Source organism: Falco punctatus (genome assembly GCF_963210335.1).
Source record: "Falco punctatus genome assembly, chromosome: 4".
NCBI lineage: Eukaryota > Metazoa > Chordata > Aves > Falconiformes > Falconidae > Falco > Falco punctatus.
This window is the reverse complement of record NC_137583.1, coordinates 69,894,403-69,914,550: the sequence shown is the minus strand read 5'-3', so window position 1 is coordinate 69,914,550 and position 20,148 is coordinate 69,894,403. Positions and strand designations below refer to the sequence as shown.

The following is a 20,148-nucleotide window of genomic DNA, read 5'->3' as shown; positions in this document are numbered from 1 at the left end:
AAAACAATATGGTCCTATGCCACCCTTACAGTCTTATGTATTACAATTTTCTCAAACAAAAATCAGAGAAAAACTGGAAGGATCTTGGCATTTTTTTTAAATGTAAACTGGATTTTGAGGAAATGCTTGGCAGCTTTTATTGTCATCCCCTCTGGATTGTCCTGAATTGTCCCAGCAAAAATAGTTACCATCAAGATTTTGAAAGTTATCCTTAGTTTTTAAAACTGATGCAAGTCTGAACTTGATTCAACATAAATACGAGGAAGAAAAAAAGGGTGCATTTTCTCACTTTTGCTTTTTATCATTGCTGATGACTTCAGCAAGAGGGAAGGTGCAGGCAGAGCCAGTGACTCAATGGACATAAGGTTGGAAGATCAAGCTAAACCGGCATGAAAAGACAAAGATTGTCCATCATCTCAAAAAGATATAGTTAACTGCTGGTTAGGTAAAGAGTGAAAGAAATCTGACAACCAACCTCTAACTCAACATTGTGTTACTTAATTTACTTTACAAAACATAGCTCAGCTTGATTTCTGGTAGTTCTTACCACTTTTCCTCAGCGTTTCTTCACCTCAAGATGTAACTTCCTTTGCTAGTTTACCTAATTTTCCATTCCTTATATATCCTGTACTTATTCCTAATATACTTTTTGGATATTATTATTCATCTAACAAGGTCTGAAGGCCTCCTGTGCATATTCTCCCCTGTTTGTTATACCTAGCTTTGTACCTTTGATTTAAAGACATTTCAGAGCTTCTGATGCATCCAAGTTTTGATTGTTGTAGTCCAGCCAGCTTTACTAATTACTTTCAAATTGGACATGAAGTTTCCAGAGGATACATAGAGTGGCTGCATTGGAAGGGAGTAGTAGTGCCTTGTTCATGCCAGTGGTTTCTGGTTCTGTGGGAAGGTTTCCGTACTCCAGCACAGAAGCATCCCCCATCAGCCAAATACAGATATTATCATCAGTTAATGCTTCTCTTCAGATGGGAGCCCATGGATTAAGGTGTTGCCAAATGTCAGTAAGATTTTTCAGTGCAGAAATTGGCAAGATGTCTTGCCTATACAGAGTCCTGTAGCTTCACAGGAAAGAAGCTCGTGAACTCCAGTGTAAGCTTTGACTATTTTATTTCATAACACTGAGGAGTTATTTAACTCCTCTGCCTCAGTTTTCTCTTCTTTATTATGAGAAGAGAATTATGAGAGGATTATGTGAGAACCAGTATTTTCCGTTTAAAATTCATTGTGTGAGAGAATTAAGTGATATTTGTAAAGGTCACAGAAGATGACTGTCATGTTTGTGAACTTCTTGATTTGTCAGTTATTTAACTTTTCCTTGCTGTTGTGTGGTTCCATGTTTTTCTTTCTTAAATAACCAGCTTGTAAGGATAATTCTTGTTCTGTAAATAAAAGCACATTGTGATTAAAGCTCATCTAAGCTGCCCAGCACTGAGACCACTGTTGGCAATATAACCTCGATAACGTGGTGCTTAGTCCAGGTTAGGTCAGCACTCTGTGTTAGATGGAGGTGCTGAGAGATGTGACCTGGGTGGTGTCATGCCACCTGCATAACATTAGCTTTTGCCATAAGGAGTAAACCTTTATGAATTGGAACTAAGGAGTTATGATCTTACTGGTACGGGTACAGGGCTGAGCCATTTTGGTCATGCAGCTCCTTGCTCTAAAGCCAGCCTGGACCCCGTGAGTTCAGGTATGGTTCACCGTTACACCATGTGGGCATGTCCTCGGCTGCCAAGTGGGTTTTACAGCCCAGCAGCAGTAACTGAGCTGAGCACCTTGCCACATGTCTGGTGCAGCCTCTGTGTGAGCTGCATCCACAGCATGGGCAGTCCTCAGAGCTGTGCCAGTTGGATTAAAGGTGCAGGGTGGCTGCTCTGTCCGCCCTCTGAACCCAGCACTGATGGGTTTAGCTTGTGCAGGAGGCAATGCCTATGTAGATCAGGTTAACAAAGTACCTTTCATTGCACTGTGTTGCATTTTCTGTAGACCATCCCTGAGAGAAATGACATGGTAAGTCCTTCTGTCACTGACCCTTGGTAACGGGGGAGCAGCAAGTCTTTTGTTTTTGAAAGAGCTCTGTATGCAGGGAAGGAAGGGGTGATCATGTGGTGTGTTGGCATGATCATCATCAGATCTGGGTTTTATGCTTGTAAACCTTTCTTTGAAGATGTCCTTTCACCTCTTGGGTGTTTAATTTCCCCTACTATAAAACATACCTTTCTGTTGACAGGAATGTTGTGAAGCAATTTGTAAAGAGGTTTAAGTTTCTAAATCCTGGCTTACACATAAATGTTTTTTTTTTTTGTATGTCCTGTGTTTAATGCCATGGCCTGTTGCCCATAGGGTAAAGAACAACAAGAATTTCCAGAAGTATTTCTGAAACTAACTTATACCAGCATGTTGAAGGGGAAGGCTGAATATCGGTTTGCCTTGTAGCTGTAGGAAAGCCCAGGGCTGGCAGTATCCAGGAGCACCTGGGAGTGGTAGCTGCGGTGTTGTGTGACTTGCACTTTCAGAACAGTTGCATGGTGTAGTTTCATCATTCACACTGATATTCATACCTGTCTTCCTAGAGTAGCAGAGCATTTCGTAGTCCTGTTTTTGTGTTTTATAAAACTTGGCACAATCTTTATGTTTCAGGTAAATCCATTGTAATAGAAGCAGAAGTGCAAGTGGGACTTCAGCATACATGGAGACATTAACACCCATTGTGCTTAACTTTCTTTCCAGCAGCTTTGCTGGTACATGGGCTGGCCCTAACAACAGCCGTGCCTGAGTTATATTCTGTTTCTTCTAACTTTAATTCTCCATGGGAGTAATTTTTTAGCTGAAGGTAAAACAAACTTTGGAACTCCAGCAGCTTCCATGAGGTTGGACCTGTGGGTATTGCTGCTGTTCAGAGTTTAAGCTGGGCAATGAGTGGGAGAAAAACAATGTCAATGACTTAAAATAATGGATTTTGAGTCTATTTTGTGATGCCAAAACAGGATTTTTAGAAGTAAGCAGTTTTGTCAAATAGGAAATGCCCTAAAGCATTGCTATATCATGATACAGATCAGACAACTCAAGAGAAAAGGCAGTAGTTTTTTTAAGGGCATGTGATTCAAGGGAGAGTAAGGAAAAAAGAATTTATTATCTTTGAAAATGTCTTTTCCCCGTACAGTGAACTGTGGCCAAAACATTTCTCTGACTTGTATGTTAAAGCTGTCTATTTTAAGGCATGATGTTTTTGGATAACATGCATCTTTGCTTTGAAAATCCAAGACCCAAAGACAACTGTAATTTTGTTTTGGATCAATATTTTGTGGGAGTATTGGAAGACAGGCAGAGTCAAGGCTGTTCTGAAATGATTTAGACTTGTGTATAAGGAAGATCTTTCAACTCTACCATTTCTTTTGTGTTAATGGTTTCAGGATCTTAATATTCAGCATGTTGTACTGATCTGAAATGGAGAAATAGCATTTTCGGCATTCTGTGATAACTTTTAAATGGGGCAGAAGAGACAGTCACACAGAACTGCAAAGCTGATACACAAAGTTTATATATTTAGCCAAAAAAATCTTTTTTTGCTATTTAATCCAAGAAAGTTTCAAATGCCAAAATATAGAAGGTTCCTTATGTTCTTCCTGAGAACTGAAAGCTGTCATCAAAAATGAGTATGTTTTGGATAAATCTTGGAACAGTGAAATAAATGCAATCATTAAAAACATGTGTACTTAAATTTTTTTACAAATATAGTTGGTTTCTGAATTCTAAAGCATGTTTAACTGCATAGACTATTTGAATAAGCACTAGAAAGCAAATTTTACCTAGAAGAACATAAATAATGTCTCAAATTGAAATACTAAAAAAAGGAAAATACTTTAATAACTCATTAAATATTGGCATTAAAATAAAATTCTTGGGAAAATTTTCCTCAGTCTTTGAAAGAAAACTAGTTACTTTTAAGTCTGATTTTTTTCCAGTGAAAGGGAAATGGAAGTTTGTAGTAGGATTCGTAAAGTGTCTGATTGCAATCTTAAAAGAAAGAAGTGATATCAGCTCTTGATAATAGTAGGAAAATGAAGGTAACAGCTCCATTTTATAAAAGCAGCTTAATGTTAAATAATGGTTAGGTAATGTTGAGTAGTCTGTTTAGTATTAAGAAAAATTAACATCTTCCTTCCCTAAGTGCAAACACAATTATCTATTCACTGATAGCAGGAGCATCTGACTATGTATGTGTTCATTCCTCTATAGCAATTATGGACAGCATAGGAACAAAAGTACTAAAGACTAAGGGGAAAGTAGGGCTCATCTTAGATTAAAATGCCTTCTCTTCTTTTCATTAAATACCTCTGTATTCTAGGACCTTAGCATTTCCCATTGTGTTTTCTCAGTGTTTGTATCCCAGCACCATAAACTGCCCATCCCATTGCTGGTGACTTTCAAGTGAATCATAGAATCATTTAGATTGGAAAAGACCTTTGAGATCATCAAGTCCAACCATTAACCCAGGACTGCCAAGTCCACCACTAAACCGCGCTGCTAAACACTGCATCTACACAATTTTTAAATACCTCCAGGGGTGGCGATTCCACCACAACAAATGATAAAATAAGCAAGACACAAGGGCAGTGAAAATCTGTTTTGTGATTTGTGGGGATTTGATGATGACTGATGGTAACTACATTGAGGACCTTTGTTCCCAGCCCCCCTGTTTGTATTGGCCATGGGAGAACAACATACACTGCATCCACACTGCATTTACTGTGGTGAATTCAGTTTGTGTAAAATACTCTGCCTAGTTCTAGCCTGCTTGTGTTGGTTATTGGTAGATGCAAAGGCATGGCAGCACAGAATCTGCTTGGGTCCCAAAGACTGCCTGAAAATATAATCAAGACTTTTAGCAGTTAGTTCAGCCTGAATGCTGTCCTTCTACCATTGTGCCACTAGCAACATCCAAACTGGGTGGTATAAAACTTGTCTTGATTGTATGTATATACATGAGCTGCAGTGAATTCAGTGTAGATGTTTCTGTAATAGGTAGTTCTTAAGCAGATCTGATACTGTTTTCCAAGTACTTTCCAATGGCTAGATAGCTGCTGAGCCATTTACAAAGCATTTAGCTGTGGTCGTGCCTCTCAGACAGCTGGTGGAAATAGACTTCAGTGATATTTCACTGTCTTTTCTACATTCTTTTCCCCTCCATTCTGGGCTGCTAAATGTTGGCAAAGCAGATGCACCAATATATCTTGGGAGCCACTGAGCTGGAAAGCAGTTAGCAGAAAAGGGTCCAGGGATCCTGGTGGATACCAAGCTGAACATGAGCCAGCAATGTAATGTGCCCTTGCAAGCAAAGACAGCCAGTGGTATCCTGGGCTGCACTAGACAGAGCATTGCCAGCAGGTCAAGGGAGGTGATCCTTCCCCTCTGCTCAGCACTGGTAAGGCCACATCTGAAGTGCCGTGTCCAGTTCTGGGCTCCTTGGTACAAGAGAGACATGGACATACTGCAAACAGTCCCATGAAGGGCCGCAAGGATAATTAACCTGACTGGACCGTTTCTGCTATGAGGAAAGGCTGAGAGAACTGGACGTGTTCAGCTTTGAGAAGTCTCAAGGAGAGGGATCTCATCAGTGTGTAAAATTCCCTGAGGGGAAGGTGCAAAGAAGACAGAGCCAGACTCTTATCAGTGATGCTCAGTGACAGGACCAGAGACAGTGGGCACCAACTGAAATATGAGGTTCCCTCTGAACATCAGGAAACACTTCATTGTGAGGGCGAGTGAGCACTGGCACAGGTTTCCCAGAGAGGCTATGGAATCTCCTTCCTTGGAGATATGCAAAAGCTGGACATAGTCCTGGGCAAGTGGCTGTAGGAATCCCTGCCTGAGGGGGGGCTTTGGACCAGATGACCTCCAGAGGTGCCTTCCAACCTCAGCTGTTCTGTGATTCTGTGGTGTGCCATTTTACTGTCTTTTTATACCACCACAGAAGCTATACCTGCTCCATCTCTTACAGACAGCAAGAGAGTAAAGGTGTTTCTTCCTGACACAATGTGGTGTTGTACAGAGACACCTGAGATGGCTCAGAAAGAGCACAGTGTGCTTTCAGCAGTCCATGCTCAGGCAGGACATCTGTGCCTTGAGTATGGATTGGGTATGTATGCTCAACTGGGCTTACCCGTTCCTGTTTCCTCTGTATCCAAAGTAGTTCAGCTGAGCATTTGTCTCTGCATCTGCTCCTAGTGCTATAGACCCCAGGACATGTCTTAGTTTGGTTGCAGTCTTGTGGCAGCCTGTTTCCTGCTGTGCAGGTCCTAATAAGCCTTCCCACATTAGAAACACTCACAAGAAGACCTTTTGGTCTTGTTTGGTCTTGACCATGTCAGGCCTGGCATGGTCAGAGCTAGTCAATCCCATCAAGTCCAGTTTGATTTTTGCTGTTGATTGAAATGGCTTTTCTCAGTGCTTCAGTCCTTGGAGGGTTTTCTAGCTTGGGATGGCATGGGACTGGGCTGTAGCAAAGCTAATGAGTCACAGTCATTCTGCAGGACCAGCCAGTGGAGTACATGTGCCCACTGGTTATGCAGGAATCAGCATAGGTCTGGCAGGGCCAACACAGGCATTGTTGAAGAGGTACGTAGTAGCTCTTCACCGAGTCCCTGGTCTGTATTATCCATGCTTTTTCCATTATTGAGCATCTCACAGCCTCCCATTCCCTGAAAATGGAGTTAGTTATAGCAGAATGCTCTTCTTTTTGTCTTGAGTGAATAAGAATGACTATATTTTGCAATTCAGCATCTACAATTACTCATGTTTCTCCTCGAGTGCTAAGGATGACTATTAACAGTGCTGTGAAACTGAAAGGATCCAGAATTGTTCTTGTTTTTGTGTGAGTCCTGCTAGGAGCTTCACCTGGGGCTTTATACTATATAATGCCAGCAAACTGAATTGTGAATATAAAATTCCTAGTGCCAAAATGGGAATCTGGTTTTGGTTTTGGTGGTGGTTATTTTGTTGTTGGTTTTTGTGGGGTTTTTTTTGTTTGATTTTTTTTTTTTTTTTTTTTTGGGGGGGGGGGTCGTGGTGGTGGTGAGCAGGGTGTAAGTGTGAGACTAAAATGCAAAATTTATGTTTAAGGAAAACTGAGTGTTATGAAAGGATGATGTTCTTCCTCAACCACTTCAAAAAATGTACCTTGTGATTTACCAACACCCACTGCAGAGCAGACTTGGTGTGTTTGGGATTTTCTATTAGCCTTCTTAAGGTAAACTTCTGATTTATCCAAGTGAAGATCAGTAAAAGCATTCTCAGCAAAGTGCAGTACTGGGGCAAGCGTGTTTACCAAGGCACAACCATACCACTGTTTTACGCTCTATTCCAATGGTGTGTTGAAAAGGAGAATGTTGTATGTGCTTTGTGAGTAAGGAATGTGATTTGATTTTTCTCTTCTCATTATGGGCTTTGTCTGCGTTCCACATGGACTTTGAAACCCAGATCATTACTACACACTTCAGGATATGTAACTTGCTATTATATTTTGCTCGTAGGTGTTTTATATCTTCAGTATGGAGATGAAACAAAGCAGTTGAGGATGCCGAATGAAATCACAAGCACAGACACAATTCGTGCTCTTTTTGTAAGTGCCTTCCCTCAGCAACTGACGATGAAAATGCTGGAATCACCCAGTGTGGCCATTTACATCAAGGATGAGAGCAGAAACATATACTATGAATTGTGTGATGTGAGGTAAGTAAACATGGAATTACAGCTGTTGGGTTTTGTTTTGGTTTTGGTTTTTTGTGGTGTACTTACGGAATAAAAAGGAGTGGAGTTGATAAGTATCTGACAGATAGTGGCTTGACACATAAAGGCATGTTCAGTGGTATCTGAGTAATATGGGAGGTCTGGTCTGACACTGCCTTCAGCTGTAGGTGCAGTATCTGTTGCACAAGCCATTGATAAATGGCATACCTTGTTCAAATATTCATATAATACACGCAGGTTCACATACTTAATATTTTATTGAGTTTTAAATGAAACATAAATATTTAAAATACAGAACACAAAATAAACATTTACAGAAAACCTGTTTTTTTTCTTTGCTGGTAACAAAAAGCCTGATCCTTGTCAGCCTGAAGTTACAAATTTGAATGCCACAGATGTCCTGACAACAGTGCCAATTGTGCATCATCTAACACTGCCAAAGATCTGTGGCACTGGTGACTGCTGCTGCAGCAGCCTCATCACCTTCCTGTTTTATGTCAGGATGCAGCAATTAATGCAGTCACTTCCCTAATTCAGACCGTGGTCAATAAGTGATCTAACATCTGGGTGCACCTTTCTATTCTGTCTTTTGTCCTGATGTCTGTGCTCTTTGAGCAGAAGGACCAGGGTTCTCAGGATCCCTAGAAAGTCCCAAATCACGCAGCAAAAAAGCTTTCAGGCACACCTCAGCCATGTTACACTGTAAAACTGCAAGGAGGTGTGGTGGGCCTGTGTGCAGTCCTTTTCATAAGAAGCTCCATGATAAAAAGAACGAACAGAGGAGCATAAGAAGATGAAGGAGAAAGCAGAGAAGGTGTTCACTCTCTGCCAGTCTGCCACTAGTGCAGGAAAATAATGTGAAAGTAAGAGAAGTGAATTGTCCACTGCTGCCTTGTTTCTTCTGGAGATCCTGTGGGTCGGGTGCTTTTCCGTATCATCTTGTAGTTAAAAGAGCAAGTTGGAGCTTTTCTAACCTTGCTACTTCCAGTTCCCCCATTCCTCATCTTAGTCTTTGGACAGCACTGCACTCCCATTTTCTCTTGTGTCTTCTTGTCCTCAGGCAGTCTATCCAGTGTCTTGTCATTAGCCAGCCTCTTGGATTTCAGTTTCTGTTTTTTTATCTTCCTTGCTTTGAAGACTCCCACACCCCTGTTTGACCACTGTAATGCCTATGTTAAGACCCATCTGATTTTTCGCATCATCATCATTCACCATGTGCTCAAGTTTCTTGCACATCAAACAGTCTATTCACAAGATCAGATCAGCTGATTAAACCAAGATAGGGGTTACTATGTCTCTGTTGCCAAGTGCATCATTGCGACCATCATCTGGCCCATCGGCTCATTCTGTCTCAGTTTATCCCTCCATCTTCCCTTGAGTTTCAGACTAACAGTTTATGACTGCATCTCCTCCCTGCCCCTGAGAATGTTGTTGTTGATTATCTTAATACGACTCCACCTTTTTTTCCCTTGCTCCCATTGCAGGCGTCACTCTGCCAGTCTCAGGCCTGGCTCAATCCCAACATCTGCTTCCTTTTTTCCTATGCCTGTATTGTAGAGCATTTCTAGAGGAAATCCCATGACCCAGCTGACTTCCTCCACGACAAAATTCCCTTCTTCAGTTTTGCCACCCTTCTCACTAAGGAAACGTCAGCAATTCCAGCTTAATGAAGTCCAAAGTATGCACTACTGGCTGCATTTTCACCGCCTTTGAATAATTTCCACAGCAATTTCTCCATTTCTGTTCCATACTCTCCACAAGATCTTGCCCATGTCTCCCCTCAGAGATGAAATTTTTCTCTCCTTTGCTTGCCATGTCTTCCTTCTATTCTTCTCTTTCTTCGTTGTCTTAAACAAAGGTGTTGCAGTCAACTCTTCAAGTTCTTCACCTCCCTTGGAGGCTGTCTCATGTTCTGCTGTGCCTCGTATCCCTTGCTTTGTTTTTTTATTAACTTAAAACTCTATTAAAGTACCTACTTCTAGATTGCAAACATGTTCCTGTGCCTCCCAACAAAACTGTCCCTGAACACAACATATGTTTCCACTTCCCACCCCGTCACCTTTATCTCTTGCACTGAGCAGCCACTACAACTGTTGGCTGGAGTTTTACTCTCCTCATTCTGTCATTTCCAACCTGTCTGGGATTTTATTTTTCTAATTCCAGCTCATCTTTTGTTCCCTGCTGTGCCATTGCAATTGTCAGTCACCAAGCAGCCATCTTTTGTGAATGCCCTTTTTCTCTGAGATCTCTCATGTACTTTTGATTTCTTCTTGAAACTTGACCTTCCTTTGTTTCAGTGGCTGTTCTTTCCTGACTTCTTCCTGTGTCTTTCCTCTCCTTTCACGTATCATTTGAAAGGTCCTTGTCTCAAACATTGATTTTCTGTTGTGTTTTTCCAGGACTTTGTCCTCCTTCCTTTTCTTTGTCTGTACCCGTCTCCATCATCTTATCCATATGAATTAGTTGAATTATCAGTTACCTGGGTGACTCTCTCATTTATTTTTCTGTCGCTCCTTTAGGATGTGATTTGTCTGACCAAATGGAGAATTTTGTATCCCCATTTTGAGCTGGTTGTGAATAATCCTATAAAATTGTCTGATAAATTATACACGCCAGAGAACCTAGCTGTTGATGTCTTCCCTGTGCATGTCTGTAGTTGGATGACATGAATCCTACCTCTTCCGTCCAAAGAAAAACATTAATCTTCTCTTTTAATATTGTCTCATTAGTTTCAGCCTAGTGTATTCTCCTTCATTAGGCCATCACACTCCTTCCCCTTTTCTTTCTTTTTGGTGTTGTTTTTTAATCACTGGGAGCAAAGCACTATCTTTCTACTTAAGCGCATAACCTGGTCCTTTTATTAAAGTGATTCAGGGCTCTGCATGCAATGTAGATCTCAGATTTTTTTCTATGTAACAGCCCTATGATGCAGCCTTTCCTTTCCCACCACGCAGTAAAAAAACACTCTGCTAATTCATCAGCTTTCTAATAGCAACTGGTCTTTTCTCAGCAGCTGGCAACAGGTTTGCTCTTACCCATTCCAACAAAGAAACAGGGATCATTCTCCTAGTTCAACAAGCAGACTGTTTCACATGCATTTTTTTTTATTTGTCCTCTGGCTGTATCTTTTCCATCTCATTAAATATAAACTACTTGTCTTCATTATGAGGGCTCCTCCAAGCCCACTTCAATGCTACTTTTCATTTCTTCTTCAGTTCCAAGTGCCATCTGCTTCCACTGGGTGAATAATGCCAACCTTCATTCTACATGTCTTTAATTTTCAAACAAGTGCCTTCATGCTCTCTCTTGGGCAGCCCTGTAACACCCTTGGAAGATGTCCTTCACAGGCATCCACAAAGCCACTGCGTTGGTCTCCTTCCCCCTCTCTCTGTTGCACTGCCTACTCAGAGCATGCCCGTGGTTTCAGGATCCATTTATTGCTCCTCTGGCTGGAAAGACTATGGTCTTCTCATTTCTTTTTGTTCCTTCATCTTTCTACAGCTATCCTCGTCTTTTGTGTCTTCTATTCACCTTGTAAGCTGGTGACGAGGTTGTATTCCTGGCGTATCTATACAGCACACATAGATCAATGAAGCCTTTGAACATGCCAATAGCATCTGGGACCTACAGTAATGCAAATAATATAATAATAAAAGTACAGTAATATACAGCTGTTATCAGTAATGTTTATCTTAGAATAGCAACATGAGGTGAAACAGAATTCACTTCAGAGATCAAATGCCTTCTATTACGGTGCTTTGCCTTGCAGCAATGTTTTACTTTGAAGTGTCATGTTTCTGCAAGAAATATTTATGAAGAATGCTTTTAAAACAAACTCCAGTTAGTTGAGGTATCATCTCATAGCCATCAGACAGAAAAGACAGCAGATAAAATGTATTTAAATGAATAATATGCTGTTTCTAGAAGTGAAGATGAGAGAGCTTGCTTTGTATTGAAAAGAGCATGTTTCCAAGTCTGAGGCAGAAAACGGTAACTGAGAGTCCCAGTGCAAGTCTCAAAGAGAAAGGGTCACGTTTGCAAGATGGAAAACAGTTTATGTTACCATAAATAATTGAAGAACTTGAACTTGCCACAAGGTAGCTATTTTCCTATGTAGTCTACAAGTAAACACTCATAAATACTAAACTTCTCATCAGCCCTACAGTTCTGAAACAGAAGGCACTGATCTGTCTCTTAAACCTGTGGGGCTTCTTTAATAACTGCTTGACATCTACAACAGCAGCACAAGTTCTGACTAGCTACCCATTCAAAGCAATCACTGATTGTAAGATGACATTGTAAGAAAGAAATTGGATCTGCCCAAGAATCCTTTCCTTTGTTTTTAAATGATAATCCCAGTGATTAAGATCAGTTCACTAGACTTGTAGCTGCACCTGGGAGAAAGGAATTCAGTCACATGTATAAGTGAATTCTCTAGAGATCACTAATGGGAAATGAAAGGAGTCGCAGCTTTGAAAGGATGTAAGCGTAGATAGGAGGCTTTGCTACTGAAATCAATTTGCTAAGAAATCAGCAGAACTCAGTGCAAGTGTCTAAGCCATAAAATTATTAGAAGGTAAGTTTTGAAACAAAATAAAGAACTACTGACATCTAACTCTTTCCTAAATGCAGTAGTTGAAAAATTAATCTGATCAATGACAAAGTGTTAGGTCCAAATTAAACAAAAATAGTCTCTTAGGACTTTCTATCTAAACCATTTCTGTGGTAGCTTTCATCAAACCTTTTGCTTGTTTATTTGTTTTTGTAATTCCTATTTTTTCTCTTAAAAAACTGTCTTTATTATAGATAATGTTTAGAGGAAGGATTTATCTGCTACTTAATTTTTAGCTTTTGTGGATTTCTTCTTAGGTTTGTGAACAAGCTGATAATTAGAATTGCCTCAAGAATAATTGCAGTTAGAAAGACTGCTTTTCTTTTGATATTGCTGCTTAGAATAGCAAAAATTCACGTGGGCTGAGTACACAATAAACCATGTAAATATTAACTAAATCCTTTTGAGTGCCGTGTAAATATTGAAGCTCTATTGTCTACAAAGTGTTTTCACTGTATGGCAGGATCTTGAAAGAAACTTAACACTATCTATTTTTTATGGGTGTGGAGTTATAGCAAAAGAATGAATACTTCCCATGGGAAAGAGAATCAAAGTAGGCATTTGTTTGTGTGTGTCTAAGTTATGGCATTTAGGTTTTTCTTATAGATCGGCTGCAGACCTACTATGTCTGTTACCTGAGAAACTTTTGGACAACAAAGTAAATAAAACTACTTTCATCTGTTATCACTGCTGATTCTTTTGGTTCCAGGAATATTCAAGACCGATCTTTCCTTAAAGTTTACAACAAAGATCCTGCACACGCATTTAATCACACTTCCAGAGCTGTAAATGGAGATATAAGGGTAAGTACTAATGCTGCATGTATATTCCTCTTTCCAACAGCTTTTAACATAAAAGCTTAAATTCTTAACTGTAATATGTACACAACAATTCATAAAACTGAAGGTGTATGTAAGACACACATACAGGAGAGGGAATTGATAATGCTTGCCGTAATGTTTCTTAACTGCTTTGCTTTTTCCAATTACTTGCCCTGAGCATTAACTTGTTTTGTTCTTGTTTACTAGCATTAAAGCATGTGAATCAAAACATAGCTTTAATGACTTATTTTGGGACACAGATAGTGTTTAGAGTTTAGACCGCTTCTTTTTTCATGTTTCCAAGCCCTTTACAGCAAAGTATGGCATGGTGTTAGTTTGTTCCAGCAAGGCTTCAGCATGGACTGTTTTGCAGTGGCTGAGCAGATGTGCTTGAAGTCTGTTGAAACACTTTGTAAATTACCTTCTCAAACAGGAAATTCTGATAAATACCCATTGTGGTGTAAATGGGTTTATCTTTTTCTAAAATTTGCTGCCTATACTTATCAAGGACTAGTATATTTCCATTTTCAAGTGAACATTTTGTATTGGGAAACTACAGAGAAGGCATTTGAAACATATTTGATTTCTCTTTGCCACCGTCTGTATCTTTTGCTGGACTTGTCTCCCACCTTGATGCCGAGGGGCGGGAGATGCAGCTGTGGGGCACCTCTTCCATGGTGTTACCCACAGCTAGTGTTGAAGCAGCAGGTGGTGGTGGTAAGATTGCACCTCATCTCCTCTCCACCCATCCTAGTCTGTCCCCAGGAAACAGTGCAACCAAATGAGCTTGACGGGGCCAGAAGGGAATGTCGCTACTGCTCTCCCTGCTTTGTGGCTTTTATGTATGCTCCAAAGCTTATTCAACTGTGTGGCAAATTTCCTGTGAAGTAATTTGCTTAATTGTACATTTGCTTCTTTGTTTCATTATCAATTCTGAGCATGTCTCACTGCTTTGTTATTAATATTTCTTGTAAGCACTTCTGCTGTTTCAACAGTTTAGGGCCTCATTATTTTAGAAAGATCGCAATAGTTTGTTTACAGGCACTATTGTCAACCACCTCTCATTTATGTACTTCAATTATAAAATGGTCCTTTTGATAGGTCAGAAATCTAATTACCTTATTATTCACACTGCTGCATGCACAACATGAGAGAGCAAATAGATGCACGTCAAAGGGCTGACATGATAGTTTTTAGTGTCTTCTTTAAGGTCCTGAAATACTTCAATCCTACTTACATCCAGTTACTGCTGCAGGAATATATCTAACGCATTCATATTCAAAGGCATGACATGCTATCATTGTGCCTTATGACGTTAACTCATTTAACAATTGCAGGTGGCTTTATAAAGTTATGCTATACTGTTCTTCCATGTGCAACAGACGCTGAATGTATCTACTGTGGCTTTGTGTGCTCTAGACCTGTTTTCAGATGTGGTTAACTACTGTGTTAGCTACATTTATTTGGCCTTCTTCCTAACAGTTGTTTTGAACACAGATGCTGCTTCTGTGCAAAAACTATAATAATTTGTATTGATTTTTAAAAAATAACTGTTGTACAAAAGATATGCACTCTTGACACCTCCTGATTATGGCTGAAATACCTCTCTTTGGCCATAACTCAAAACCAATGGTGACAGAGATGACCTCTGCAAAAGTGGTGGTGTTTTCATGGTAGAATATTTTATTTTGCTCTGCTGAAATGTCAAAGATGCCATTTTGAAATTCTGTGCGTCCAAAAAACCAGTTATTTTCTCATTTGGCTTTTCCTTTGCATTGGCAAATTTCTTGTCTTCCTGGTCTGAGAGGTGAAGTCAGATCCTGGATGTTCATAGGGGCTTTGTGGAGAAACATGCAAAAAGTCTTCCCTTTGATCTATGTGAACTTCTGCACTTCAGAGTTATGAGTGTGGAAACGTGATTTCTTGAGCTCCAGAAGTAATGATACGTGTTTGTCTAAGGATGTGTGTCTTATTGTTGGGTTCTTCCTTGTGCAGCAAGACTTAGATCCTAATGCAGGCTTATCCCAAAGTAGAGGATTGTAATAAGACTCTGATGCTCAGCATCTGGAGTCTGAAAAGCTGGAGCACACACTGCAACTTTTCCTTTATTCAGCAGAAGTACTGTAGGGTTTTCTTGTGGATCTCTTCTTTGGCAGAATTTTTAGGGACATAGTAGTCTAATGGTTTCTACCTTTTGGTTAAATCTGGTTGAAATTTGCTTGCAGATTCATAGGTTATTAGGTCAGGGGAGATAACCACTAATAAACAAAATAAAATAGATAAAACAAAAATAAAAATAATAGATTATCTATCCCTCTTTTCTTAGCAAACCAGATTAAAGGGGGTGGAAATGCAGGGAGACTAAGTGAGAAACATATACATTTTATGTACTGGTATTGTATGGTACCCAAAAGATTGTGAAAAACCTTTGCTTCTCATCCATCCTTTTATGTTTGTGCGTCTCTGCCTTGGGTGAACTGACGTTCTTCAGTTTCATGTGAGAGATGAGTGCTAAATTCACTGCGGTGGGAAGTGGCGAGTAACTTCTAAACACTGTGCTCTGCATCATGGTTAACTGTTTCAGAAAACCTACAGAAAAGCAGCATGTTGTCAGACTGGTTGAAAGAAGAGTATTTAGAGTATTATGAATTAGCCATTGTGAGTACATTTTTCCATGGTGATACTGTGAGTGTGGTTGTATCTCCTGCCATATGTGAGTTAAAGCTTTGTTTTTCTGAGGTTTGGGAAAGTTTTGCCTTTACAGATTTTTCTACTGTTTGCCTTCTTGTCCCTTTGGAACCTTTATCCCTGGGTTTGATGATGTTCAGGCTTCTATTCTTGTGATTTATAATCATTTCCATGTAACAGACCCAAAATCATCTCAGAAAATAATGTTAGCTGCCAGCTTGGACACCTGTTTTAACTACCAAACAGATGTGAAACCTGTATAAGAATTGGCAGTAACACTTGAAGTATTAAGTATTACCCATATGGACAAGAAGACTCAAAATGTGCAAGAAGAATGTGGGCTCTGTGAATTTCAGATCTCCTATCAAACCACTGAGGTTTTGTGTCCATTAATTCTTCCTGGTCTCCTCTCTGTTTCATGCATTTTTGTGAATGGTTTGTATTTGAGAAAAGGGATTTTGCTCGGGGTCTAAGCAAGTTCTAAAGGGCAGTTTTTCTTGAAATCCTTCGGAGTGCCTTGCTTGCTTGCTGATGCTATACCGTGGCCTTTTACACCTTGAAGAGTGTGATTTGTTTGACAGGTTTGCCACGTTGAATACTGTTCAAGCAAGAAGTAGCCACATACTGCTGTGTCACTGAATGTTTGTGTTTGTGCTCTTCCTTTTTTGATTATTCCCTTCCCAAACTGTACGCTGAAAATCTGTAGCAGCTGTTTTCTTTGGAAAAATGTTTCTTCACATTGTTGCATTTCATCCATTTCTTCCTTTGCCTGAGCTTTTTATGTTTATCAGTCCTTGCTAGCCCCCTGTGCAACAATACTTTCTTTTGACAAAATACTGTCTAATGTCCAAATGTTTAGATGGTCGTCTTATTCTCTGTGGCATTGTTTTGAATTCCAGCGTATGTGCACATACACAGCCATGCTGGTCTGTGCTGTTAGAATGAACACTTGTCATTTGCGTAGATTCAAAGGGGAAAAGGCCACCTCAGAGTTACTGGGTGAGGGTCCGGGTTGCCTTGCCTCTCACCTTCAGCAGCGGTGTATAGATTGAACGTCAGCAGATGACACTAAAGAACTGATGGCAGATTTTTGTATGTTGCTGAATGAATTGAATTTCTTTGGAAGTGTCACAGCTCCTTTTATCCAGGGCTGTGAGCCCCTGATGACTCCAAGTGGAAGCGATTCCCCCACCAAATATGCACAGCATATTTTCTGTCCTCATTCCCTACACCCTCCTTTTATGGAGTGCCTGAAAGGGGAAGAATTCTAAGTTATAATCGCCCCCTTTTGTCATTGCAATGTGTCTGTGTTTCTGGTGACAGAGTTGGATAGTAATAATGTTGGTTGATGCAGTGATTTATTCTGGGCTTCATCTGCCCCCCAGTTTTGAGAATCAAGAGGGAATTTTTACTTTGTAACAGACTGGTGGCTATTTTGCTTGGCAGTCTTCCTCTTTCCAACCACCTGCCCTAAGGTCTGTAGGTTACACTTTGTTTTAAAACATCCTAGACCCACCATGTTTTTCTTTAATTCCCTGACTTGCATAAGCCCTTGGCAGGTCAGCGCTTTATCCCAAACCGCCTGGGTGGGTGAGGCCAGAATATCCAAAGAATGCTTGTTGTGGCTGCTGTTGTATCGAGCTACACTTTGAGGTGTTTTGGAATTTTTTTGAGAGACAGTTTCTCCAAGAAGGAATAATTAGGGCAAGTTGAGTCAGAGCTGAGTTTGGGTAGTAGGGAGTACCTGGAAAGTCCACATTTTCTGGGAGTTAGAATGGCAAAAAGGTGATGACGTTCTTGGCAGCAATGGGGGTTTGGGCTGCCAAAGTGGGAGGAGATGAGTTAAAATGAGACAGACATTTGATAAGCTGGGTAAACTGTTGTGCTGATTAGCTTTTATTAATAAAATTGTGCACTAGCAACTTTTCATTTTTCCCTGAAAGTGCCTGGCTAGCAGGTTGCTACCATTTTAATTCTCTAGAGTTACATGGAATGTGTGAGCTTCAAAAAACCCTGTAAGTGCAAAAAACCCTCAGACAGCTCCCCAAGAATTTAAAGTGTCCAAGGAGCCTGAAATTTCGTGCTGGTTTGAAGGAAAGATAGATAATAAAAGCAGGATCATCCCTCTGTGTTCTTAATGTACCTGAAAACATACATCCAGCTTCTTTGAGATGTTTAACTTCTATTCATCGGACTGTTTGTGATTTTAACATCAATAAACATAAAGGCTGCAAATGCTGCCAAGATTACATTTGTTCATTGCATTCTCTGGCTTTTTTTTTTTTTTTTAAAAAAAAAAGGCAGCTTCTCAAACTACGTAGAGGTATTTAGAACAAAAGTATTCATTGGAAAAGAATTCAAGCAATAAATTGGATGAACACATTTTAGTGCTAGGATGCCTATAGGACAGCATTTATATAAGTTGCCATGTGTTTGCCTTACTGATCCTATTACTATAAAACTTTGTTTTCTTTTGGGAGGAGAAAGAAAAAAGGAAAAGCAAACGCTAATACCTCTATTATCTGATAGAGACCTTCCAAATGATACAAATCTCATCTTTCCTGCTGTTTTGCTGTCTGCCTTTTCTAATGCTCTTTTTGTCATTGAGAGGTTACGACAACATGAGCCATATTGTATTTATAAACATCACGTGTTTCCTTGATATGACTTGCAGTGTCTGCCAAACAGAACACATGGAAGAAACATTTCTCATTAGCTCAGCATTGGTTTTGGTTATACTGATTTCCGGGACAGGAAAAATGCCTTCCTTACTCAGATTTAACTTTCATACAGTAAAAAGAAAGCCTCTGAGTGTCCATGAAATCTCTTGAACAGAGACGCTGCAGCTCCTTTAGCCCACATACTTTGTCTGAGGAAAAGAGAAAAAGCAGTTTATTTTAAAGAGAAGATGTAATGGCATGTATTGATGAAACTAATTCTGAATTAAAATACCTGCCAAAGTTGTCTAGAAACGGAATTCACCAAGAGATGTAAGGTAAGATGATGCTTATAAATAATGAAAGATATCTAATTTCTTTTCTTCTATTTCTTCTTCTTTTTTTTTTCCCACCAAACTTAAGAAGATATTTTCAGATTAACTGGGAATTTAAATCAGAACAACGAAAGCTGTTTCTTCTTCCTTGAGCCATATGAGAAAATAAATGTTTAATTGTAAATCACCAGACTACTCTCAGATTTTATGTCTAGTTTCAAACCTACATATTAAACATAAACAGTTACTTGCCAACTTGCCATAACAAATCTTGCTGAGATTTGAGCAAAATATATAAAAGAAGTCTCTGATTTTCTGGATTTTTAACTTTTTTACTGATATGGATTTTACTGCCTTTGCTTTGAATGGGCTGTCAGTAGTTGCCAATTATTTATGCAACTGTAGAGCTGCAGACACTGAGAAGTGGCTGTATCAAATCAGACTGTGGTGAAAGACTGTAAATGTACCTGTTCTCTGTCATTCATATATCCTTTGAGACATGATACCTGCTGCTGTGTAAAGTCTAAATTAGTGGGAAAGTGGATAGAATTTTAAGGAAAAAATAATTTTGTAGCTACATGTAAAACAATATTTAAAGTGTTGTCTGGCAAAAAGTTGGTCTGTTTAAAGATACAGGTCCTGAGTTACAGTTGCATGGATACTGCATTGTGGCTTTTTTAATACAATGACTGTGTGCTTTGGTGTATTATATTTGTTTCACCAGATTTCATATGTAAGGAATATAACTGTGTAGATCCTATTACTATACCAACATTTAAAAACATATAATTTTTAAAAATTTTCAAATAATGAGGACACATTTAAAGTTTCTATCAAGCTGGCTATTGAAAGTGTCATGCTCTTGATAGTAAGCTGTTCAAGGAACATGAGCTTGCCACACCTGTGCAGTAATCTTCCAGTTAGTTTAAGCGGAGTGTCATATGGTAGATATCACAAACCAGTTACCTGGAAACCTCCAGAGAGTTTCATCTGTGGAAACAGATCAACTTGCAACCACAGTATAGTTGTTTTAGTGCAATTTTAGGGGGAGAGTTCTTTATTTCACACTAACAGGCCTGTATTGAAGCTAGCCTGCCTTTCATGTTGAGATTTGCTTAGAGCTTGCCCTGGAGCTGATGAAGTTACTTAATGAAAACATATGATCTGTCTTGTGTGATGGTCTCGTCAGCCCCTTGTTAAAATGAGCAGTCTTATCTCTCGAGTAAGTCTGAGGTTCTCAGGCAAAACTTTTGCTGTGTTCAGTG

The 20,148-nt window shown here is 39.7% G+C and overlaps 1 protein-coding gene across 16 annotated transcripts in view; it reads left to right on the top strand.

The window, feature by feature from the left end:
- Positions 1 to 20,148, top strand: part of KIAA1217 — a 350,277-nt gene that overhangs the window by 261,975 nt on the left and 68,154 nt on the right. For 15 of the 16 annotated variants that reach the window (XM_080384817.1, XM_080384821.1, XM_080384820.1 and 12 more), the window contains 2 exons: positions 7,554 to 7,752; positions 13,092 to 13,185. In XM_080384817.1, the coding sequence (XP_080240943.1) occupies positions 7,554 to 7,752; positions 13,092 to 13,185 (293 nt within the window). Of the gene's footprint in view, positions 1 to 7,553; positions 7,753 to 13,091; positions 13,186 to 14,451; positions 18,887 to 20,148 lie in introns of those variants that run through there. The other variant, XM_080384814.1, reaches the window with a different exon arrangement.